Source organism: Condylura cristata, unplaced genomic scaffold (assembly GCF_000260355.1).
Source record: "Condylura cristata isolate star-nosed mole 26May11 unplaced genomic scaffold, ConCri1.0 scaffold00028, whole genome shotgun sequence".
Taxonomy (NCBI): domain Eukaryota; kingdom Metazoa; phylum Chordata; class Mammalia; order Eulipotyphla; family Talpidae; genus Condylura; species Condylura cristata.
In genome coordinates, this window is record NW_004567129.1 from 25,125,089 (window position 1) to 25,144,658 (window position 19,570).

General features: G+C 42.2%; 1 protein-coding gene across 1 annotated transcript; it reads left to right on the forward strand.

Annotated features, from left to right (window-relative positions):
* The first annotated feature begins 12,341 nt into the window (after window positions 1-12,341).
* On the forward strand, window positions 12,342-19,544 carry CEBPG (CCAAT/enhancer binding protein (C/EBP), gamma). The gene is made up of 2 exons (XM_004690538.2): window positions 12,342-12,492; window positions 18,681-19,544. The coding sequence occupies exon 2, from the start codon at window positions 18,775-18,777 to the stop codon at window positions 19,225-19,227; it is 453 nt and encodes a 150-aa protein (XP_004690595.1). The 5' UTR covers window positions 12,342-12,492; window positions 18,681-18,774; the 3' UTR covers window positions 19,228-19,544.
* Window positions 19,545-19,570: the final 26 nt, after the last annotated feature.

The window sequence follows — 19,570 nt, forward strand, 5'->3', positions numbered from 1 at the left end:
AATGGATATTTGGGCTGCTTCTACCCACTGGTGACTTTTTATAATTTTCTCTTAGCATGTCAATAATGTTTTTATACAAAATTTTGCCCTTGAAGCATTCAAATACCAGTTCTAAATAAATAATATATGCAAGTTTATGCTTTCTAGAAATACAAAGATCTTTATTAAATATAAGTTTTTGTTATCAATAAAAAAGATGTATTTATTGTAATACATATTTCATTGTCTAACTCCTCTGTGAAGTGGGAAACTGTAAGACTTGGTATCAGCTTACTTTATACATAAGAATAAATCAAACAAGATTGACTTTAGGTTCATCTTTTATTTAGGTCACTCTTTTATTAGTATAAAATTTTCACTTCAGAATCTGCAACTAGAAATACATACATATATTTTTTTTTCCAAAAGCTCTTTTTGAAAAAAGGAACACAGCTAATTAATCTTGGTTTTGTTCAACTAACAGACAGCCCAGAGGAGAACATGTTAAATCAACACTGGAGATCAGGTGGGGATAGATAGAATTCTGTGCACTAATGGTCAAATTACAGCACAATTCACACAAATAGGCTTTCAGTTACTCCAGGGATAAGAAGACAAAGGAAAGACAGGTGACCAAAAAAATCCAATAATAGATCTAGTTATAATCCTGTTAATTTAAAGCAATTACCCTTCGTAGGCATAGCTTTTCTGTCGAGTGCCACCTTCATTCCTTCCTGTTGATTTTGAGCCTTTGGTCACCACTGGTTGAGGCTCATTCACACACATATTTAGGTGAATTTTCTCTGTCTCTATTATTTGCAAACAATGATACAAAGGACTTCCTTGTCCCTTTACATGTGTGACTTTCCTAGAATAAATGATTGAATTGGGACGGTCAAGTCAAAGAGTGTGCACACTTTGAGGGCTTTTATTGCAAATTGCCAAATGACCTTTCAGAAATATTTTACTAAATTACTTTCCCATCGTCCACAGATGAAGGACCAATTTCCTTACTTTCTCACTGACACCATTTATGACCATTCTTTTTGAGGATTTATAGGCATAGAGAAATGCAATGTCTCTTTGATTTTTTCATGTCTCAGGCCATTAATGTCTCTTGGTGAAATACTTGTTCATATCCTTTACCCTTTTTAATATTGTGTGGTTCATCTTTTGATGATTGATCTTTTAAAAAAGGTTTATTCATTTATTTATGCATACAGAACTGGGGTACAGTCCAGAGGTGTGGTGGGTAAGAGGCTTCACCAGAGACAGAGTGAGGAGCAAAACAGGCAGATTGACAAAGTACACTGCTGAGGGGAGCAGCGGGGCCGGTCAGGAGAGGTCTGCTCTGCCATGTGGGTCAGCTCCCTGGCGAGGGATGGAACTTGGGCTGTGGCTTCGGAGAGCTTCATACTGTGGTGTTTTAACCTGTTGCGCCACCAGGGAGAGCCCCTGATGATTGATTTTTAAGAGTTTCTTGTATGATTAGGATATTTATATATCATGCTATGTTTTAAATATTTCTCTGGTTTCTGATTTGTTGCTAATTTTACTTATGGTCTTTTTATATACAAAAGCTTTAATATAAATATTATCTAATTTAATATAAATGTAAGTACCAGCTAATGTAACTATCAGATAATTATATGATCATGTATGTCAATTGTTTCCTTTGTCTTTTTTTGATTTGAATTTCAAGCGTAAGCCACTGCCCTCTGACAGGTTCTGTCCCCTAGGGGAACAGTACTGTAGCTTCTATGAGAAACTTGGGCAACGATTGGGTGCTATTTGGGTAATTTTTCTCACTGTCTCCTGTGGTGGGGGAGTCTCACTTTCTGCCAGCCATTGGCCTCTCTCTGGCCATGACAACTAATGGTATCTACAACCTCCTCCCTCCCACAGTATGAAGAAAGAGGGAGGAATACCTGTCTCAGCATGATGCTCCTTCCAGACCCAAACAACACCCTCTCCACACACAAAAACTAATCTGACCATGGAACAGTAGTCAAAATTAGGAAATAAGCGTGATGTTATTAACCAATTTACAATCTCATTTTGATTTTCTCATTATGTCTTTTCTGTGGTCCAGAGAAGTCCAAAGGTCATGTCTCCTTAGCCTCCTCTAATCTGGGGTCATTTCTGAGCTTTTCTTTGTCTTTCATTGCCTTAACGTTTTTGAAGCCTACTGCCAGGTCTTTCATAGACTGCCTCTCGATTTGAGTCGATCTGATATTTTCTCATGCCACTGAAGTGAAGTCTTTCCTAGTGTTTCAGGGTCCATGATGTCAATGTCTTATTACTGCTGATGTTCACTTTGATCATTTGGTTAAGGTGGGGCCTTCTAGGTTTCTCCACTGTACAGGTAGTATTTTTCCCACTATAATTAATAGGTATCTCGTGGGGAGCTACTTTGAGAATACACAAGTATCCTGTTTCTCATTAAACTTTGCCCCATTAACTTCCACATTCATTGATGCTTCATGCCTACAACAGTTTTATTACTGTGGTGTTGGGCCTAATGATGATTTTCTATGTCAACCACTCTTTCTACATTTATTAATTAGAATCTGCTGTAAGGAAAAACAATTTTGTCTCTCCCATTTATCTGTGTATTCAATTAGTTATTTATGTCAGTAAGAACTCACAGGTATTTATTTTATCCTTGGCACTATCATCCATTGCTATTATTTATTTTGTTATTCAAATTATCCCAATTATGACCACTGGGAACTCCTTAAAATTAACTCATATTCTTTTGAGATGCCCCTAACATTTAAAAAAAGATTTATTTATTATTTATGCATACAGAACTGGGGTACAGGCCAGAAGTATGATGGATGAGAGGATTCACCAGAGACAGAGTGGGGAGCAGAACAGGCTGACTGATGAAATATACTGCTGAGGGGAGCAGCGGGTGGCTCAGGAGAGGTCTCTGCTGGGACATGTGGGTCACCTCTGGGGGCTGGGATCGAACTTGCACTGAAGCGGCTGCAGCTCGTTTGCAGTGCTGAGTCTTAACACATTGAGCCACCAGGGCACCCCCAACATTTTTTCTGTATTTCTTTACTTCCTGGTTCCACAGGAACATGCTCCATAGGCTCAAAATTAGGAAATTAACCTGGACACGGTACGGCTAATGCATTTTAGATGTAATTTGATTTTCTCATCCCATGAATGTCCTTCTGGTCTGGACCCCAATCTGGTGTCCATACTGAATTTTGTTGTCACACCATGTCATCATCCCCTTTAGTCAGGGGTAATTCCTACCCTTTAATTTGTCCATGGCCTTTGTATGTTTGGAGGCTACTGGCAATGATTTCATAGAAGGCTCTCAATTTGCATGACATGAGCTCAGATGTGTGCCAGACTCACCTTGTCTTTTACCTGTTTAATTTTGGAATCAACCGCTTCTCCAGGGAGCCCTATTTCTTAGTGAAGAAAGATATTTAGAAACCATTACTTGGTCTCTGGATAGGATCACTGCTTCTAGGGTATCATTGCTTATAGACTCAGTGGACAGAACTAGGAAAAGACATGTTTACATCACCTCCACACACATTTTTATAGCTGTTGTTCTGTGTATCTACCACAAATCATAAGTTCACTCTGATAACCACTAGTTCTAATCCAACACCACCAACTTCGTTTTAGTTTTCTTCTTTCCTTATTTAACTCATTTCCCCATTAGTGAAAAACCTCTTGTTATCCAAAATTTACTTCTTTGCTCAATCCAAGCATGTCAGTAAGATAGTTTCAGAATTGCTAAATCATGCCTCTTTGAAAAAATAACTCTTGTGTACTGTTTGTGTACATTACTTTTATTTAGCTGTATGAATCAAATTTCTAATTTCTAAAGGTTATTTTCTTCTTTGCCACAGTGTGGTTTTGTTGTTCACTTGCAGCAGTTGGGGGTCATTGGTCATTCTTATTATCTCCTTTTGCCTTCTCTACATCCTGGTTGGTGTTAACTATTTCTGAGGTGTGTAAAATCTTCCCATGGTTTTCAGGGTCTGAGGTACACAAAGAGGACACTTCAGAGGTCTTACGCATTCCATATCCCTTTGACCCTCTTCCCATTTTCCCATTCTTTCTTATCCACCTCATTAGTAGTAGATAACCTTGTTAGTTTCTGGTCCATCTCCCTACATTTCTTTTGCATGAATGATCCCCTGCCAGGTCATGATGATAAATGTACAGTGCAGTGACCAAGGCCTTAAAAGGACATGGTGGGGCCTCCCTGACGTGCAGGGGTTAAAGACAAGTGCTATCAAGCTATCAGCAGCCACTGCAACCTTGAGTTCAATTCCTGACCACTCAGGGAGCTGACCCACATGGCACAGCAGACCTCTCCTGTCTTGCCTGCTGCTCCCCTCAGCAGTGGATTTCAGTGGATCCGCCTGTTCTGCTCCCACTCTGTCTCTGGTGAATCCTCTCACCCCTGCACCTCTGGAAGGGGGCCCGTAGTGGACACCAGCATAGTCTGCAGGCAGCTGCAGCAGTAGGGGCTACAGCTCCCCCACAGGTGTTCTTGTAGCTCATGCCTGCTGTCCTGTGGCAAATTTCTCCAGGAAAGGAGACCAGTCATAATCCTGCAGCCATGTTTTACAGATGGATTAATTTACTATAAATAATAAATAGATTCAAGTGGTAGAAGAAGCCACTGTAGTGGACGCACGGTATCCCTGGTTACACGTGTCTTCTGCAACTGACCGGGGACCTGGAGCTTAGCGTGAAGCTGGAGCTTCCTCAGTAGTCCTGGAGGTGGTCCTGCACTTCCACATCACCTTGCAGCTCCAAAGGGCCCCCCCCCACCTCCTCTTTCCTCCACCTTCCTGCTCCCCCCTCCTGGAGGAGCTCCTGTGGCTCTGCTCTCCCAGCTTCCATTGGGTTTGCCTGACAAGAGCACAGCCATCACTAGTGGTCCAGCCAGGAAGTGGGGCTCAAGGCTCCCCTGCAGAGCTCAGCTTTTTTTTTTTTTAATCAATTTGGCTAAAGTCTGGGGTTAGTCTGATTTGTTAGTGTTTAGAAGTATCCTGATTTCAGTTAGGTGCCATGCACCTCAAAAAGCTTTTTTTCTAAATTAACATAATGTTTAGAGCAATTTTAGATTTGCAAAATATCAAGGAGAACCATTTACCCTGTACTCACTTTCCTTTGTATTAACATCTTACATTTATACATTTGGTAAAACTGATGAACCAATACCCAAGCAGGAGTAAATAAATAAAATCCATGCTTTATATTTAGATTTCCTTGGTTTTTACCCCATGTTCCTTTTCTATCCCTGGATCCTATCAGGGACACCACACTATACAACAAACATCACTTCCCAATGTTTTGCTCAAGGACAAACTGCGACAGTGGCCCCAATAAGTCATCGCCTCTGTGGGTGGTAGGCTACCCCATCTACGTTTGAGTAATTACACTCTCTGACATTTCTGTGATGAAATCACTGAACAACACATTTCTCAGAACATAGCCCTATCCCCCACTGTTAAGGGGGTGCAAGGCCATGTTTAGTTGTCATGTCTCCCTAGGATTCTCCCTCTGACTGTCCATGTTTTTGATGACCTTGACTGTTTTGAGGAGGAATGGTATTTTGTCGAATGTGCTCTCATAGGAATTTGGGGTTATGCACTCTTGGAAGAAAGATTGAAAGGGTTGGGGGTCATTTTCATTTCAATATATCCATGTGGTATATTGCTGTAGAGCTGTTAGTAACCTCCACTGCAAAATTCCTCCTTTTTACCCCTCATTTCAAGCTTTGCTTTTCCGAAGGAAGTCACTGTGTACAGCCCACACTTAAGGAGTGGGAGTTATGCTCTCCATCTGATGGCAAATCAGTTGCATAAATTATTTGGAATTCTTCTGCTTGAAAGATTTGTCTCTTCTCCATCATTTATTTACTTAAAGCTTTATCTACAGCCACATGGATGCATGGATTTTGTTTTTAAACATTGGGTTATAATCCAATACTATGTTATTTATTTTGCTGTTCAGATTGGTCTTGGGGCTCTTTGGGGTGCGGGTTTTGTTTGTGGCCCTTTGATATATTATTATGGACTGAATGTTGATGTCCACCCCACTCCCCAATTCATATGCTGAAGCCTTAATTCCAAATATGCTAGTGTTTACAGAAGGAACTTTGGGGAAGTAATTGGGGTTTGATGAGTTCATGAGGACCTTCACAGGAGGCCTTTATAAGAGGATAGAGCTCAGAATAAAATCTGCCTCTGCAGCACCTTAATCTTAAACTCACCAGGTTCCAGAGCAGTAAGAATGAAATTTCTGTTGTTGAAGACACTTGGTGTGTGCTTTTGCCCTACTGCAACACATACTCCTGCTGTTTTACACCTTGAGCTCTTCCGTACTTTCTGGACTGCAAGATGCTCCAGGTCCATTTTCTCAATTTCCTGCCTCAATTTCAGAATGGGCTATTTTTCTCCAGAGCCCAATTCCTTTTATTGGAGAATGGTATTAGAAAGCAAATTCCTATGCTGGGGTATCAGGCAGCAAATTCCTTTTGGATGGACAAATTATTTTGTGTTTTCTATGTGCCAGGCACTCTGCTAGTTTCTTTTCCTATTCACTTACTTAATACTCATACCAACTCTATGCAGTATTTACTGTCAACTCTTCAGATGATGACTGGAGATTTAGCTAGATTCACTGCTTGCTAACACCCTGTTCTGTCTCCAAAGACTTCCATACTGCCCCTTGGGAGAGTGGTGCCAACTATTTCACAAAGAAACTCAAAAGGGAAAAGACAGGGGCCTTATTTATCTTTAGTGTTGTGCTTCACGTAATAGAATCATTTGCATTACAATCGTATAACAGGTAATCAGTACTTATTCAGTGGAGCAAAGACACACGATAAGGATAAGAGCCCCCTGGGCCCACAAAACCTGCAGATCACCTGTCCTGATGTGCACAGGTGTCATGCTGCTCCATGTGCACAGACCATGAGCACCTGGTCTCACACATGATTGTATTCTTGAGTGTGGGTGCATCTGTTGTCAACGTAAAAATTCAGAAGGCAGTTACAAGGAAAAGCACATTTATTTGGGCTCAAAGAATTGTAACATAGGGTACACAGATAGACACCCTAGAATTTGCTCCCAAGGAGAAACAAAGTCAAGGGTTTTGTAGGAGAAGAAGAGGAAGATGAAACACGGGATTAAAGAAAAGAGCCCATTAGTGTTAACAGGGCTATGCTTAACCTTGTAGTACATTCCATATTTGCAAGATACACACGCACAAACACATGCTACATAATATATAATCGACATTAATACATATGTATGTAATAGACAGCAGACACAGTCTACATAAGTGTGCACATATATGTTTGTGGGTGCAGACTATGTATATGGGTGTAGTCATACATACTTGTTACTGATACTGGAAGGAATGAAAAGGGAACTTGATTGATTATAGCCTTTGATAAGTTCATAATTATCAGTTCTTCTGATGTGGGTGACTTCTCAGACAACTGTTTGATGGTTTCTTAAAATAATCACTTTTGCCCCAGTGCCGAGGTCTTTGCCTCTGTTCAAGGAAACAGGTAATGCAATTTCTCTGAAATGGCTCCGTTTCCACAGATGTCTACTTCTCACACTTTCTTCATGTGCTTGACATGGTCTACACTCATCCTGTGTGCACTGACGATTTGCACTAGTATGAAGTGCTCACAGGGCTCCTCTCAACTTGTAGGATCACGAGACCTGACTTGTGGGAAAGTGCTATCTGCTGGATGTTCATAGTATTTGCTAATCATTTCATTTTATATGATATCAGATTATTCTCTTTCATGCATAGGACACACGTATGAAATTTGGGGATGTTTTAAGACAACCATTTAGTACCTTAGCTATTATAATACCAAATGGTGTTTCCAAAACACTATTCCAAAAACAGTGCTTCCATTCAAAATTTAAATATTGGGGCCCTCCCTGGTGGCACAATAGGTTAAAGCACAGCACTATGAAGCCATCAACAGCCACTGCAACAGGAGTTCGATTCCAGGCCAGGGAGGTGACCCACATGGCACAGCAGACCTCTCCTGTCCTGCCCGCTGCTCCCCTCAGCAGTGTACTTCTTCAATCTGCCTGTTCTGCTCCATAATCTGTCTCTGGTGAATCCTCTCACCGCCATCCCCCTTGCCTCTGGACTGTACCCCAGTTCTTGTATGCGTAAATAAATCAATCTATAAAAAAAAAAAAAGAAATATTGCCTTCAAGACAGGGAGTGTGTCACACCAGGAAAAAACAAATCAGTCCACTAGGGTGGCGGTGTGACCTGCCATTTGAAGTGGACATTGATGGCTTGTCGGCTCAGCACTCTCTTCTCCCTGGCAAGTGCCTATGTCATTCCCTGTGCCTTAGCACATCACAATATGCTCCTGCCATTTGGTCCTTCCGGGGAGGAACACTTACCCAAGTAAGTATCCCTCTGGCCAGTTTTGAAACAGGAACTTATAAAGAAAGTTGGCCTTTCTTTAGTGACTGAAGCTGTGAACACTGAGGCTACCAGTGGCCATGTAAAGAAAGCTTGTGTGAAGGTAGAACACGTAAAGGAATCAATAAGGACACACAGAACCAGGGTCAGCATGGGCCTCTGAGCTTCCTGGTTCCCATATGACCTGGGATTTTCATGACTAATCTTTGACTAAATCCATGATGCCAACCTCTGCTAAGTCTAGTTCAGTATGGCCTTCAGTAACTCTTACTAAAAAACAAACAAACAAACAAAAACAAACAACTAACAAGTAACTTTAAAGATCTACTTGAGTTCATTAAACAATTCATGCACTAGGCAGCACCCCTCTAACAAAGAGAAGGATGCTCTGAGGAGGAGCTGCCAAAATGGTAGACTTATATAGCATGTGGAGGTTATTAGTAAAAGGATAGTTTTAGGCAATGTTCTGATGAGGAAACTCCAGACTGGTTAGATTAAAATTCCACCCCTGGGAGAGGCTGAATCTGCTTCAGTGAATAAGTTAGGTATTTAATCTAGGTGAGATTTAGCCTTCGTGACTCTATTTTTAGGCCTGTGGTTTCTTTTTCACACTCCCAACCAAGAGTCTAACCTATGCAGAATGGTGGACAATCACTGTTCTATTGTTATTGTTGTATTATACATCACCCTATCTACTGAGACTCATTCCTGTGACAGATATTGTCTGAGTTCTCAAAATATCACACATGTGAGCTAATCTGTCAAAGGTTCATTTGGTATATTCATTTTTCAGGAACTTTCTAAATATACATTAATGATAAATGCCTAAATATTATAAATATTTAAGATACCTTTAAGGTATTTAAGTTTGATTAGTAAACTTTTATTGATTTGGTTTTTAAATAAGAGTTTTCAAATGACTGTATTTTCCATAAATTTTTTGTATGGAAAAATAAATGAAGTAAGATGTGGTAACTAAGGAAATATTTTTAAAAAAAAACATCTTGTGGGATCTGATCTAGGGTCAACATCAATGTCTTAAATACCTCAGTGACTGAATCATCAAACCAATATTAATCCCAGCTTGATTTAGTTTTAAAGTGTTTTTTATTCTATTATAATTCTATGGATATAATTAGTTTACAATTCATGTATGAGCACTGTGGTAATAGTAGCTAATACTTTTGTGTTCTTATCAGGTGCTGTTTGGGGGTGGCGAGGGTGGTGGTTCTAAGATTAATTCTAATCCTCACAGCAGTCCTATTGGGGAAGATACTGTTGCTATTCTCATTTACAGATAACAGAGGTTAAGTAATTTGTCTGAGGTCATGTCACCAGTAAGAGGTGAAGCTATACAGAGAATAGCCTGATACAAGAGTCCATACCTATTAGGTAACTAAGGTAGTTAATCATAGTGGGTCTCACGTAACCTGGATATTCACTTGACAGGACATCCTACTTCTCAAGTCATTTGGAGGTGATGTTAATGTACTACTTATTTACAGGTTTTTGGTTGTTGTTGTTTTGTTTTGCAGAATATGTAATGGGCATCAGAGAGGTAGAGAATTATGGTAGATTTCTTCAAAGTAGAGATAGTTTCCACCCTACTCTCATTTCCTGGTGACAAGAGTAAACTTTTCTGAGGCTTCTCATCTTTCCCAGGATAAAAATCAGAACACTTCTTGGACCACAAGTGCCCTTTAGTCTCTTTGGCTTTAAATTTCTCCCTTTACTTTTAGATAAGACATTCCCTTTCACTGGCACAGCAACTCCATCTCCCACTCACCTTTGATATTTCCTGACTCGGACACCAGGTTCTTGTACCTTCTTACACCCTCCCACAGAATCCTGTAGTATCTATAACAATGGTTATTTTAAAAATCATGTTATATTGCTGCTTTATTTACAATAGGAAAGACATGGAATCAACCCAAATGCCCAAAAATAGATGTTTGGATTAAAAAGACATGGTACACATACACAATGGAATATTACTCAGCAATCAAAAAGATAAACACATGCCTTTTGCAGCAGCATGGATGAAGCTGGAAGGGATCATGCTTAGTGAAATCAGCCAGAAAGAAAAGGAAAAATACCAGATGGTTTCACTCATAGCAGGAGTATAAAGGACCAGGGGAGCAAATAATAATAATAATGAACAACTATATACCAGAGACATTTTACCGGGGTGGAGTGGGGAATGGGATCACAAACAGTGGGGGGAGGGAAGTGCACTGGACTATGGGTGATTTGGTGATGGGAAGCCCATGGGAATTATAACTGAGATGGAAAAAGTTACAAAATGATGTAAAAACAAACTATTATATTATTTTTTAAAAAATCATGTTATAACTGAATGTAAGTGCAAAACTCCAAGTGGGCAGGGGCTGTGTTGGTCTCATTTGTTGCTGAATTGCTAGCACTTAGCTCATAACTCAGCACAAAGTTGGTACCAAATAAATATCTGTAAGCCGAATAGAAGAATCACCAGCTACCAGTGGAAGAGGAAATAAATACCTTTGGCTCCTTGGCCTGGACTAGACCTGAGTGTGGAAGGCCTGCTCAGACAGACCAGGGGAAGCTGCAGCAACAATGCAGGCATTAGCTAACCAGAGGATATAGCACTATTGCTACACAATTTTCCTTAGACACTTTTCAAACGATCAGAAAATAGGGTAAAATTATGACTTTGTAAACAACCAAATATAGTCTAAAATGCTTTAATAGTTCTAAAATCTCCATCACGGAAATTGCAACTTAGAAGTGAGGGCCAAACGGAGAGAATCCACTGGTTTTCCTGGTATTAAATCATTCTACCAAGATGCAGCCACAGTTATTATTATTCATGTTCCATTGCAGCCTTCTTTCTTCCACTTTTTTTTTCTTCCCATTTTGGGGATCTCATTTTTGCTCTTCCATCTGCACACATGCTCCGCTCACCTCCACCATCTCGAAACAATTTTTATCTATATTTTTTGGCAGATGTTTTAGCATCTCTTTACTGATTCCTCGAAACAGTCTTATATGGAGAGCTGGTCCCATTGCCTGGGCGATGAAGAAACGTTTCCTCTTTCAAAGACGATTTGTTGGACAATGATAAGAATTACTAAAGAGGAAACAATCCAATCTATCAGGCGGGCTCTGCCGTCCACCCCAGCGCTCAGCTTCCTGGTTTTAAAACGCTTTCAGATCCTCTGGTGAACTGTCCTAAGTAAATAACAGCGGATTGTCGTTATTATTATTGGGGGGTGGTGGTAATCGATCGTGAAAATGTCCCTTACTTCACGTCACCACGAGCCGTCCGCGATTTTACCACTGTACCATCAGCACTAACTCCACCTGGGAAGAATTTTCTTAGTTCCTTTGACACATTAGTGCTTCACTACTGTGAGAGCCAGGACTGCATCCGCGAGGCGCCTGTCGGGGGGCAGTGGGCGTCTGTCGGGGTCCAGTTCCCGAAACTGCCCGTGGAGGGGTGGGGGGCGGGACGCGGTAGCCAACTGGGACCCGGCAACTCAAAACATCACTCAGGAAATGGTGCTTCCCCAAAACAGGTGTCGCCTGCACCAGGCTACGGTTCCCCAACGCCTGCAAACTCCACAGCAATCTTCGCTCCGCCGGTCGCCTGCAGCTGGCGGCCCTCGCCCCTCGCGGACCACCCCGGACCCACCGGCAGCGCCGTCAGGGGCGTTCCGCGACTGCCACACCCGCCCCGACCCTCCTCGCCGTGGGCCACGCCTCCGCCACGTGCCCGCCTCCTGCAGCCAGGCCTCTGGCGATTGGCTGGCGATGCTGCCCGTCGCGGGGGGCGGGTGCGTCGCCCGCAGGCTGGCGTCCCTATTGGTCACGGGGGCGGTGGCAGCGCGCGCGGCCCGGGCAAGGAGGGGAAGCCGGTGGCGGAGGCGGCGGCGGAACGGGCGGAGGCAGCCGGTTTCGTAACCGTCGCTCCTCCTAGCTGACTCGCGGGCTGCGAGGCCTGGGTCGGGTCGGGCCGCGCCGCGCGGGGCCGCTCGGAGAGGAGGCCGCCTGGGGGCGGGCGGGCTGGAGGCGCAGGTAAGGAGGCCATGGGCGGGCGGGGTAGGAGGCCTCGGCGGAGCCCGCCGCTCGCGTGGGCGCGGGCCCGGCCCGTGGATACCCAGCTCGGCCTCCGGGAAGGCCCAGCGCGGCGTCTGATGCAACCTGCCGTAACACCCGGCGGGGCCGCTGAGCTCATCCCCGGCCCCCGCCCAGCGCCCTGGCGCCACCCGCCGACCCCCGGGGTCTGGCTGGGCCGGGCCGGGCCGGAAGGCGAGGTGTGCCCCCTCCAGAACCAGGGCCTCGGGGTGTTCAACGTGAGGTTGCTTTGAGCCCGGCCCGTATTGGCCCCTCGGGATGAAGGGTGTTCCCAGAAGTGCAGAAGGTGGACCGTATGGTCATTGCCACCTGGGATATTGATATTCTCTGCCCTTCCAAAGCCGTTCAGTATGGGGTGGCCGAGAATTCTGTTCCTTTCTCGGTGTCGATGGAGTGGTATGAATACTAAATACATGACTTCATAGGAATAACAAGGCTTTCTTAGGGATCTGTGATTGGAATATCCTACTGTACACAGTTGAACAAGGGCGATCACAGTGGAATAGAAGATGAGGGAGTGGAATAGAAGGTGAGGGCGAGAAATGCAGTGTTTGCTTAGCGCGGTTGGAGGGAACACTGAGGAACTAGCTGGCAGAGGTGTGTCGATGGGGAGGATGGAAAAGCCTGCTTGCCGGAAAGAATAGTCGGTTCTTCCACCCAGGCTCATACCTTGCAGTTCTTTAGGAGGTCTAAGTGTTTGGCTTCTTTTATGTCCGAGGTTTATGCCGTAATCGGTATCTGAAAATGCTCCTGTTTCAAAAAAAAAAAAAAGGTTTTCACCCAGATTTGGGTTACACAGAAATTTGTAGTTTTGTCTCTAAGCCGCCACTTAGTTGAGTTCTTACTTGAATCGATTATCCTTCAATTCGGACAGGGTGTTAATTTACAACACAGTTTTGAAAATGCCATGAAAGCTTGCATTCTAAGAAATTCTGCAACTAAAAAGTCTTCATCTTTAGAAACTGTAATTTGGTCAGCTATTACCAGTTGGGTAGTAGTTGGGACAAGCCATTCTTAAGAGTTGATTCTCTGTTTCTGGACAAAGGTAAACAAGGCCAAGTAATTATAGGATGCTAATGAAGTGGATAATTTTTCTGTTGCTTGATTCCTGCTTCTGTTAGGTGGCACACTTGGCTGATTCATTTTTAATTCCTATCTAAGAAAACAGGTGGAAACACAATTTTATTTTCTCAGAATATCCTTTAAATTTTCAGGAACCTATCATGACTGCCACAAGAGCTGTCAGATCTTGAAGAGTTGGTTTCACTTTACCTCCTTAGGGACTTAAAGGGCACATGGTGAGTCCCTGGTAAAGACAAATAGGACCTCATGGGGCAGGATTTGGTTTTGTGGTCTGAGGTTGCATCACTGATCACTGGAATGGTAAACGCAGGTAGCCACATTCACATTTGCAGGTTTATTGTGTATAACTGGGTGGGTGTGAGGGCTTCATGAGTTCTTGTACAGGTAGCTCTGATGGTCTCCTTATCTTTCTGGCTTTCTAGCCATATCAGTGAAGAAGAAATTTTAAGCTGGAAGTCCTAATAGATGTGTATTTCTAAGCAACATGGGCATATTTTTTTGGAAATGGCATTAAAGGTAGATTAAAAGATGACATTGAAAAAAGACATGCACATGACATATTTTCTTCTCATACTTAAGTGACCCCTCATGAGCCCTAGAGATACAACTTCCTTCTTAGATCCCTGTTTTGGTCATGAGTCAAGCAGTGGCAAGGCACTGTGGGTATCTGTAGAGTGACTGCTTACCTTGATTTGTAGTACAGGTTGTCAGAACCTGGCAATACGGGCCTAAGAACTCGAGGTTATTAACTAGAAAATATAACTGGGCTAAGTAGAAAACAGACTTTCAAACTTAAAGGAAATAGCAGGCAAGATTGATGTTCACTCTATAGACTGGACTGGACAAAGCAATTGGAACTATGTTTTTATTTTCTTTCACACCTTAACAAAGACCAAGAACTAGGTAGTTTGACTATATATCTCAGTTATACTCCTGAGCTAATTGTGGTTGTTTTAAGAGATTTTGATATTAGAGAATTTCATTTTTGTGTAAGACATTTATAAAGATAATTGTTCTCCAGCAATATACCAGAGACATTTTGTGGGGGTGGAGTGGGGAATGGGATCAAAAACTGGGGGTGGGGTGGGGAGGGAATTGCACGGGATTATGTGATGGCACACGGGTGACTTGGTGATGGGAAACCCGTGGGGACTACAACTGAAATGGAAAAAAAAAATGTAAAAATGTAAAATAAACTGTTATTAAAAAAAAAAAGATAATTGTTCTCCCTCAACCTATTTGTTTTCAGCAAATATTTCTTGTACACTGCCAATATAGTAGCCCAGCACTAGATGCTGTCCAAGGAAAGACAGACAGGCCTGCCTCAAGCTAAGTCTGTAGGGAGACAGACACTGTAGAGCTAGAATTGACAAGAGAAACTGAGGTAACAAATTGGACAGAAACACTGAGAGAAGTCAGGGACTGGCAGTGGCGTCAAGGTGTCAGTATTGCCAAGGTGTAAAGTGTTAGGAGAAGGGACTGGAGTGATTTTATCCTATGTGCTGAAGCCACAGAATTTTCAGCAAGAGGGTGTGACACTCAGGTTTGAATGTTTTGTCGTTCTGAGAGCTGTTAAAGGGAACACTACTAACCAGAGACTAGTGCCCCAGAGAGATGATTTGTGGCAACCTGAGAGATGATGTCAGCCTGAGGTAATTTCTGTGGCATTGAGATGGAGAGCAGTGGTGGGAATGGGGTTTTGTTTGTGGGGGAGGGTGTGTGAGTAATTGTCAGATACCAATGACCAAACATTTGGAGCAAAGGAGAAACTGAATATTTTTGAATAGAGACCTTCACTGAGGAAATTGAATGAAAAATTTATTTTGGAGAGAATATCTGATTATAGTTATGTAAAGAAATGACAAGAGGGCTGGGAACATTAGTGAAGGATTTACTTTCCCAGCTAAAAGGAGGAAATTTTGATTTTGTTTTGCTCATTCTAACACTGAGTTTTTAGTGTTACTGATTTGAATGACCATTCCTTGACTTAAGAAAGTCACCCATTCAACCAGTCATCTTTCTTAGATCCTTTGCTAGTCTGCAGTAGTGGCTGTCAGACTCCAGTGTCATCCACAACAGGAGTGCTCAGCCCTGTTCATGGAGCTCCTGATTTCTAGGTCTGGAGCAGCCCGAGACTGAGTATTTCTGTCAAGCTCCCAAATGATAATGCTGCTGGTCCAGGTGCCACTGTCTGAGAATTGTTGCTCCTCAGTTTTTTACTGATTTCTGCTTGGATGATTCACATGCAAGGAAACTGAGCTCCTCCCTGCTTCCTGAGACTGAGCTTTGGAATAACATTTGTTCACATGGGAGCTAGACTTTCATTTAGGCTTGACTATCCAGATTTGAAGTAAACTTTTTTTTTTTCTTTTTGTACATTGTAGGTGCTCAGTAAATGTTTGTGGGAAAAGCTAGAGCAGGAGTAAAAATTGTAAAATGTGTACTTTTGAAGAGAGCTGCTTTGCTCACTGGATAACCAAAATTGATCTTCACGTTTTTTAAAAACCACTTAGCTGTTTGATTCCCTTTACTTCGTTCGTTTTCTTTAATCAGTCTGTTCACTGTAAGAACTATATTCCTGGCTTGTTTGGCTGAGAATTTTATTAAGCCCCTTGGAGTTCTTTTTATTATCTCCAAGTGTCCCTTTCTTACATGTTTGGCAGTATAATGCTTACTCTTTGTTTTTCAAGCCAAGTAAAGAAAAAGACTCACTTTCAAAACCTCGCCTACTATGTTCAGCCTAGTACCTTGGCAAGATGAGTCAGACTGAAGTAAAAGAGCCCTTCCCTATTGCTGTGTCTTCTGTGCAGACCTCAGGCATGAACATCACAGAATTTGGAGCTTATAAGAAGAGTTTTTAGTGACTGAAGTTTATGGTATATTGTGAAAGTCAGAGGCATCTTACCGTTCTCCACCTCTTGTTTGCACATGAGGAAATTGGGGCTCACAGGGGGGAGGGGTGTATGTCCAAAGTGACAGTGGAAGCCAGAAACAAGACAAGAATGGACTTGGTCTGTACTTCTTTTTATTTTTTAATTTTTTTTTATTTAAAGATTTATTTATTTATTCATACAGAACTGGGGTACAGGCCAGAGATGCAGAGGGTGAGAGGATTCACCAGAGACAGAGTGGGGAGCAGAACAGGCAGATCGAAGTACACTGCTGAGGGGAACAGTGAGCGGGTCAGGAGAGGTCTGCGGCCCCATGTGGTCTCCTCTGGGGCAGTGGGGATCGAACTCATGCGGAAGTGGCTTAAGCTTCTTAGTGCAGTGCTTTATTTAACTCGCTGCGCCACCAGGGAGGGCCCGGTCGGTCTTTACTTCTTAAAGACCATCACTGTCTCTGGGTTGAATGTAGAAATTAGCTTTGAAGACTAAAATTCATTTGATATATGGAAAATTAAAACAAGAAGGTGATCATGATTGTTAAGATAATCTCAGAAGAGGTGTTATGTCCTAAAAATTACACGTTTATTCAGTTTACACCAAATATATAAATAACAATACTGTGAGTGGTAATGGTGACTCAAATGAATACTGATTAACTAGTTAACTGGAGGAAAAAGTAATCAACATAAATTATTTACTGAAGATAGACTCAGAGTAGTGATGGATAATGGTTGGAAGGTAGCTTCTTGTCCTGTCTCAGTGCTCGAGTGAGAACACATGACCCACTACTAGCTCTGGGATGGCTTCGAGTTTTAAAAACACTCAAAAATAACAGGGATGTGTGTGTAGAGAGAGACTTTTTAAAAATGATTACAAAAAGCAGACCAATAAAGTGTTTATACATTGGCTGTTGGTTGACGTGACTGGTATTTACTCTAAGCTTAAGAACTGTGAGATGTACTCATTTGAGACATGTCATAATTATGATTTCAGGTTTTTCCACTATTGTAATTTTAACAGTTTTGTGAATAGACAACAGGATGGTTTTATGCTTCATGACACTGCTTTGTAAATTTCCAAGTGTATTGTGGCTTCTTGGTGGACAAGTTTCACTCAGCCCAGTTTATCTTAAAGTGACCTTATGGTGGGGTAGGTTTGTTTTTTTATCACTGTGAGGCAGCTATAGCAACCTAGTCGCGTTCGTAGTAAAGCAGATATGACTAGCTTCCGAAACTGACTTCATCTCTACAGGCAGCGCTCCAGCGGCACCTCCGCTTCTGCTACTACATGAGGTGCAGGCCCTGCAGCTGCAAGCTCTTGGGTTAGCCTGAGTCCTGGGACTGGCACCGCGGTGGATGTATCACTAGGTCTTTTGATTCTTTCCTTCTGGTTTCAGATTGACTTTTTAGATGCGTTTATTAACTATGTCAGGAAAAAACATAGTGGAAGTATGGTGGGTGGTCTAGAGCTTCTAAATCTATGCTGGAAGTAGCCTCCGCAGACCATTGTCATTTGAAGTCATTAACAAAATATAAAGTCGAGCAAAAACAAAACCAAAAACTGCCATTTCAAAGTATCCCATAAAGATATATTCTGGGAGAAAAATCCAGTCCTGGATGACTCACTCTCTTCATACCAGAATAGGGGACACACAGCACTCCCAGCACAGTATTTCTGTCAGCAGTAGAACCTGGGCACTCCTCTCTGGCATTCTGTTGACTGGAATCAACAATTGAAAAGTATCCAAAGTATCCCCCTTGCATTATAGGTGTCTCTTCTATATCACATTTGAACTCGGCTTTTCCATGTTTAACCCAAACATCTCAAGTTTCTCCCTGGCAGCGTCTCAAGTGCTGTTAGTTCACATGTACTACTTAATTAGGGGTTCTCTTTTGTTTTCTCTTCCATTTTTGATAATGATCACAGATGGGCATTCCCCGCAGGGATTCAGGTGGGCTGAACTGGCCTTAGGGTGCTGGTGTACTTACTTATCTTTCTAAGAGAAATGATTTAGATTTTTGAAACACTGGAGGAGTTGGCAGTTATGTAGACTTTTTAAAGCATAATTATTGTCAACCTGCTGTTAGGTACATGCAAGTTTAATCTCATTTGATCTTGTCATTTCAAATATTTTAATGCATTTTATTTTTTAACTAGGTCCATGAGAAGATTTTTGGCAGTTTAGCGTGGAAACCATTGATCACTTTACCTTCGTTTCTGTCTATTCTGTGTCAAAAGGGAGAGTGCCCAAATGAGCAAGATAGCGCAGCAGAACAGCACCCCGGGAGTGAATGGAATAAGTGTTATTCACACTCAGGCTCATGCCAGTGGCTTACAGCAGGTTCCTCAGCTGGTACCGGCTGGCCCGGGGGGAGGTGGCAAAGCTGTGCCTCCAAGCAAGCAGAGCAAAAAGAGTTCACCGATGGATCGAAACAGTGATGAATATCGTCAGCGCAGAGAAAGGAACAACATGGCTGTGAAAAAGAGCCGATTGAAAAGCAAGCAGAAAGCACAGGATACACTGCAAAGAGTCAATCAGCTCAAAGAAGAGAATGAACGGTTGGAAGCAAAAATTAAATTGCTGACTAAGGAATTAAGTGTACTGAAAGATTTGTTTCTTGAGCACGCACATAACCTTGCAGACAACGTGCAACCCAGTAGCACTGAAACTACGACAACAAATTCTGATAATGCAGGACAGTAGACCTCACTCCTCTAGACTTCAAACTCATGGCTTGAACTTGACAGGTGTGATACCTACAATCACTCTCATCGATGGCTGAACGCTGTCTGGTTCCATTACTCAAAGATCCATTGAAGGTTGTTTTCTAGGATCAGCACTGAAGAGTTGATTAGCTAAAAATGTTATTCTTACAATTCAAACATCTGGTTTTAAATGGTAGGATATTTGTGGGGATAGAAAGCCAAATTTTTAAGATAAATGGCAAAAATACCTTGGACCTTGATGTTCTTAATAAATCTTGACTTTCCAAGAAATGCTTCTTTTTTAGGTTGACAAAAGGAATGGGGTCATGTAGTAGTTTTTA

Coding starts and splice junctions, on each gene's coding strand:
- CEBPG (XM_004690538.2), top strand. CDS start 18,775: ATGAGCAAGATAGCGCAGCAGAACAGCACCCCGGGAGTGAATGGAATA.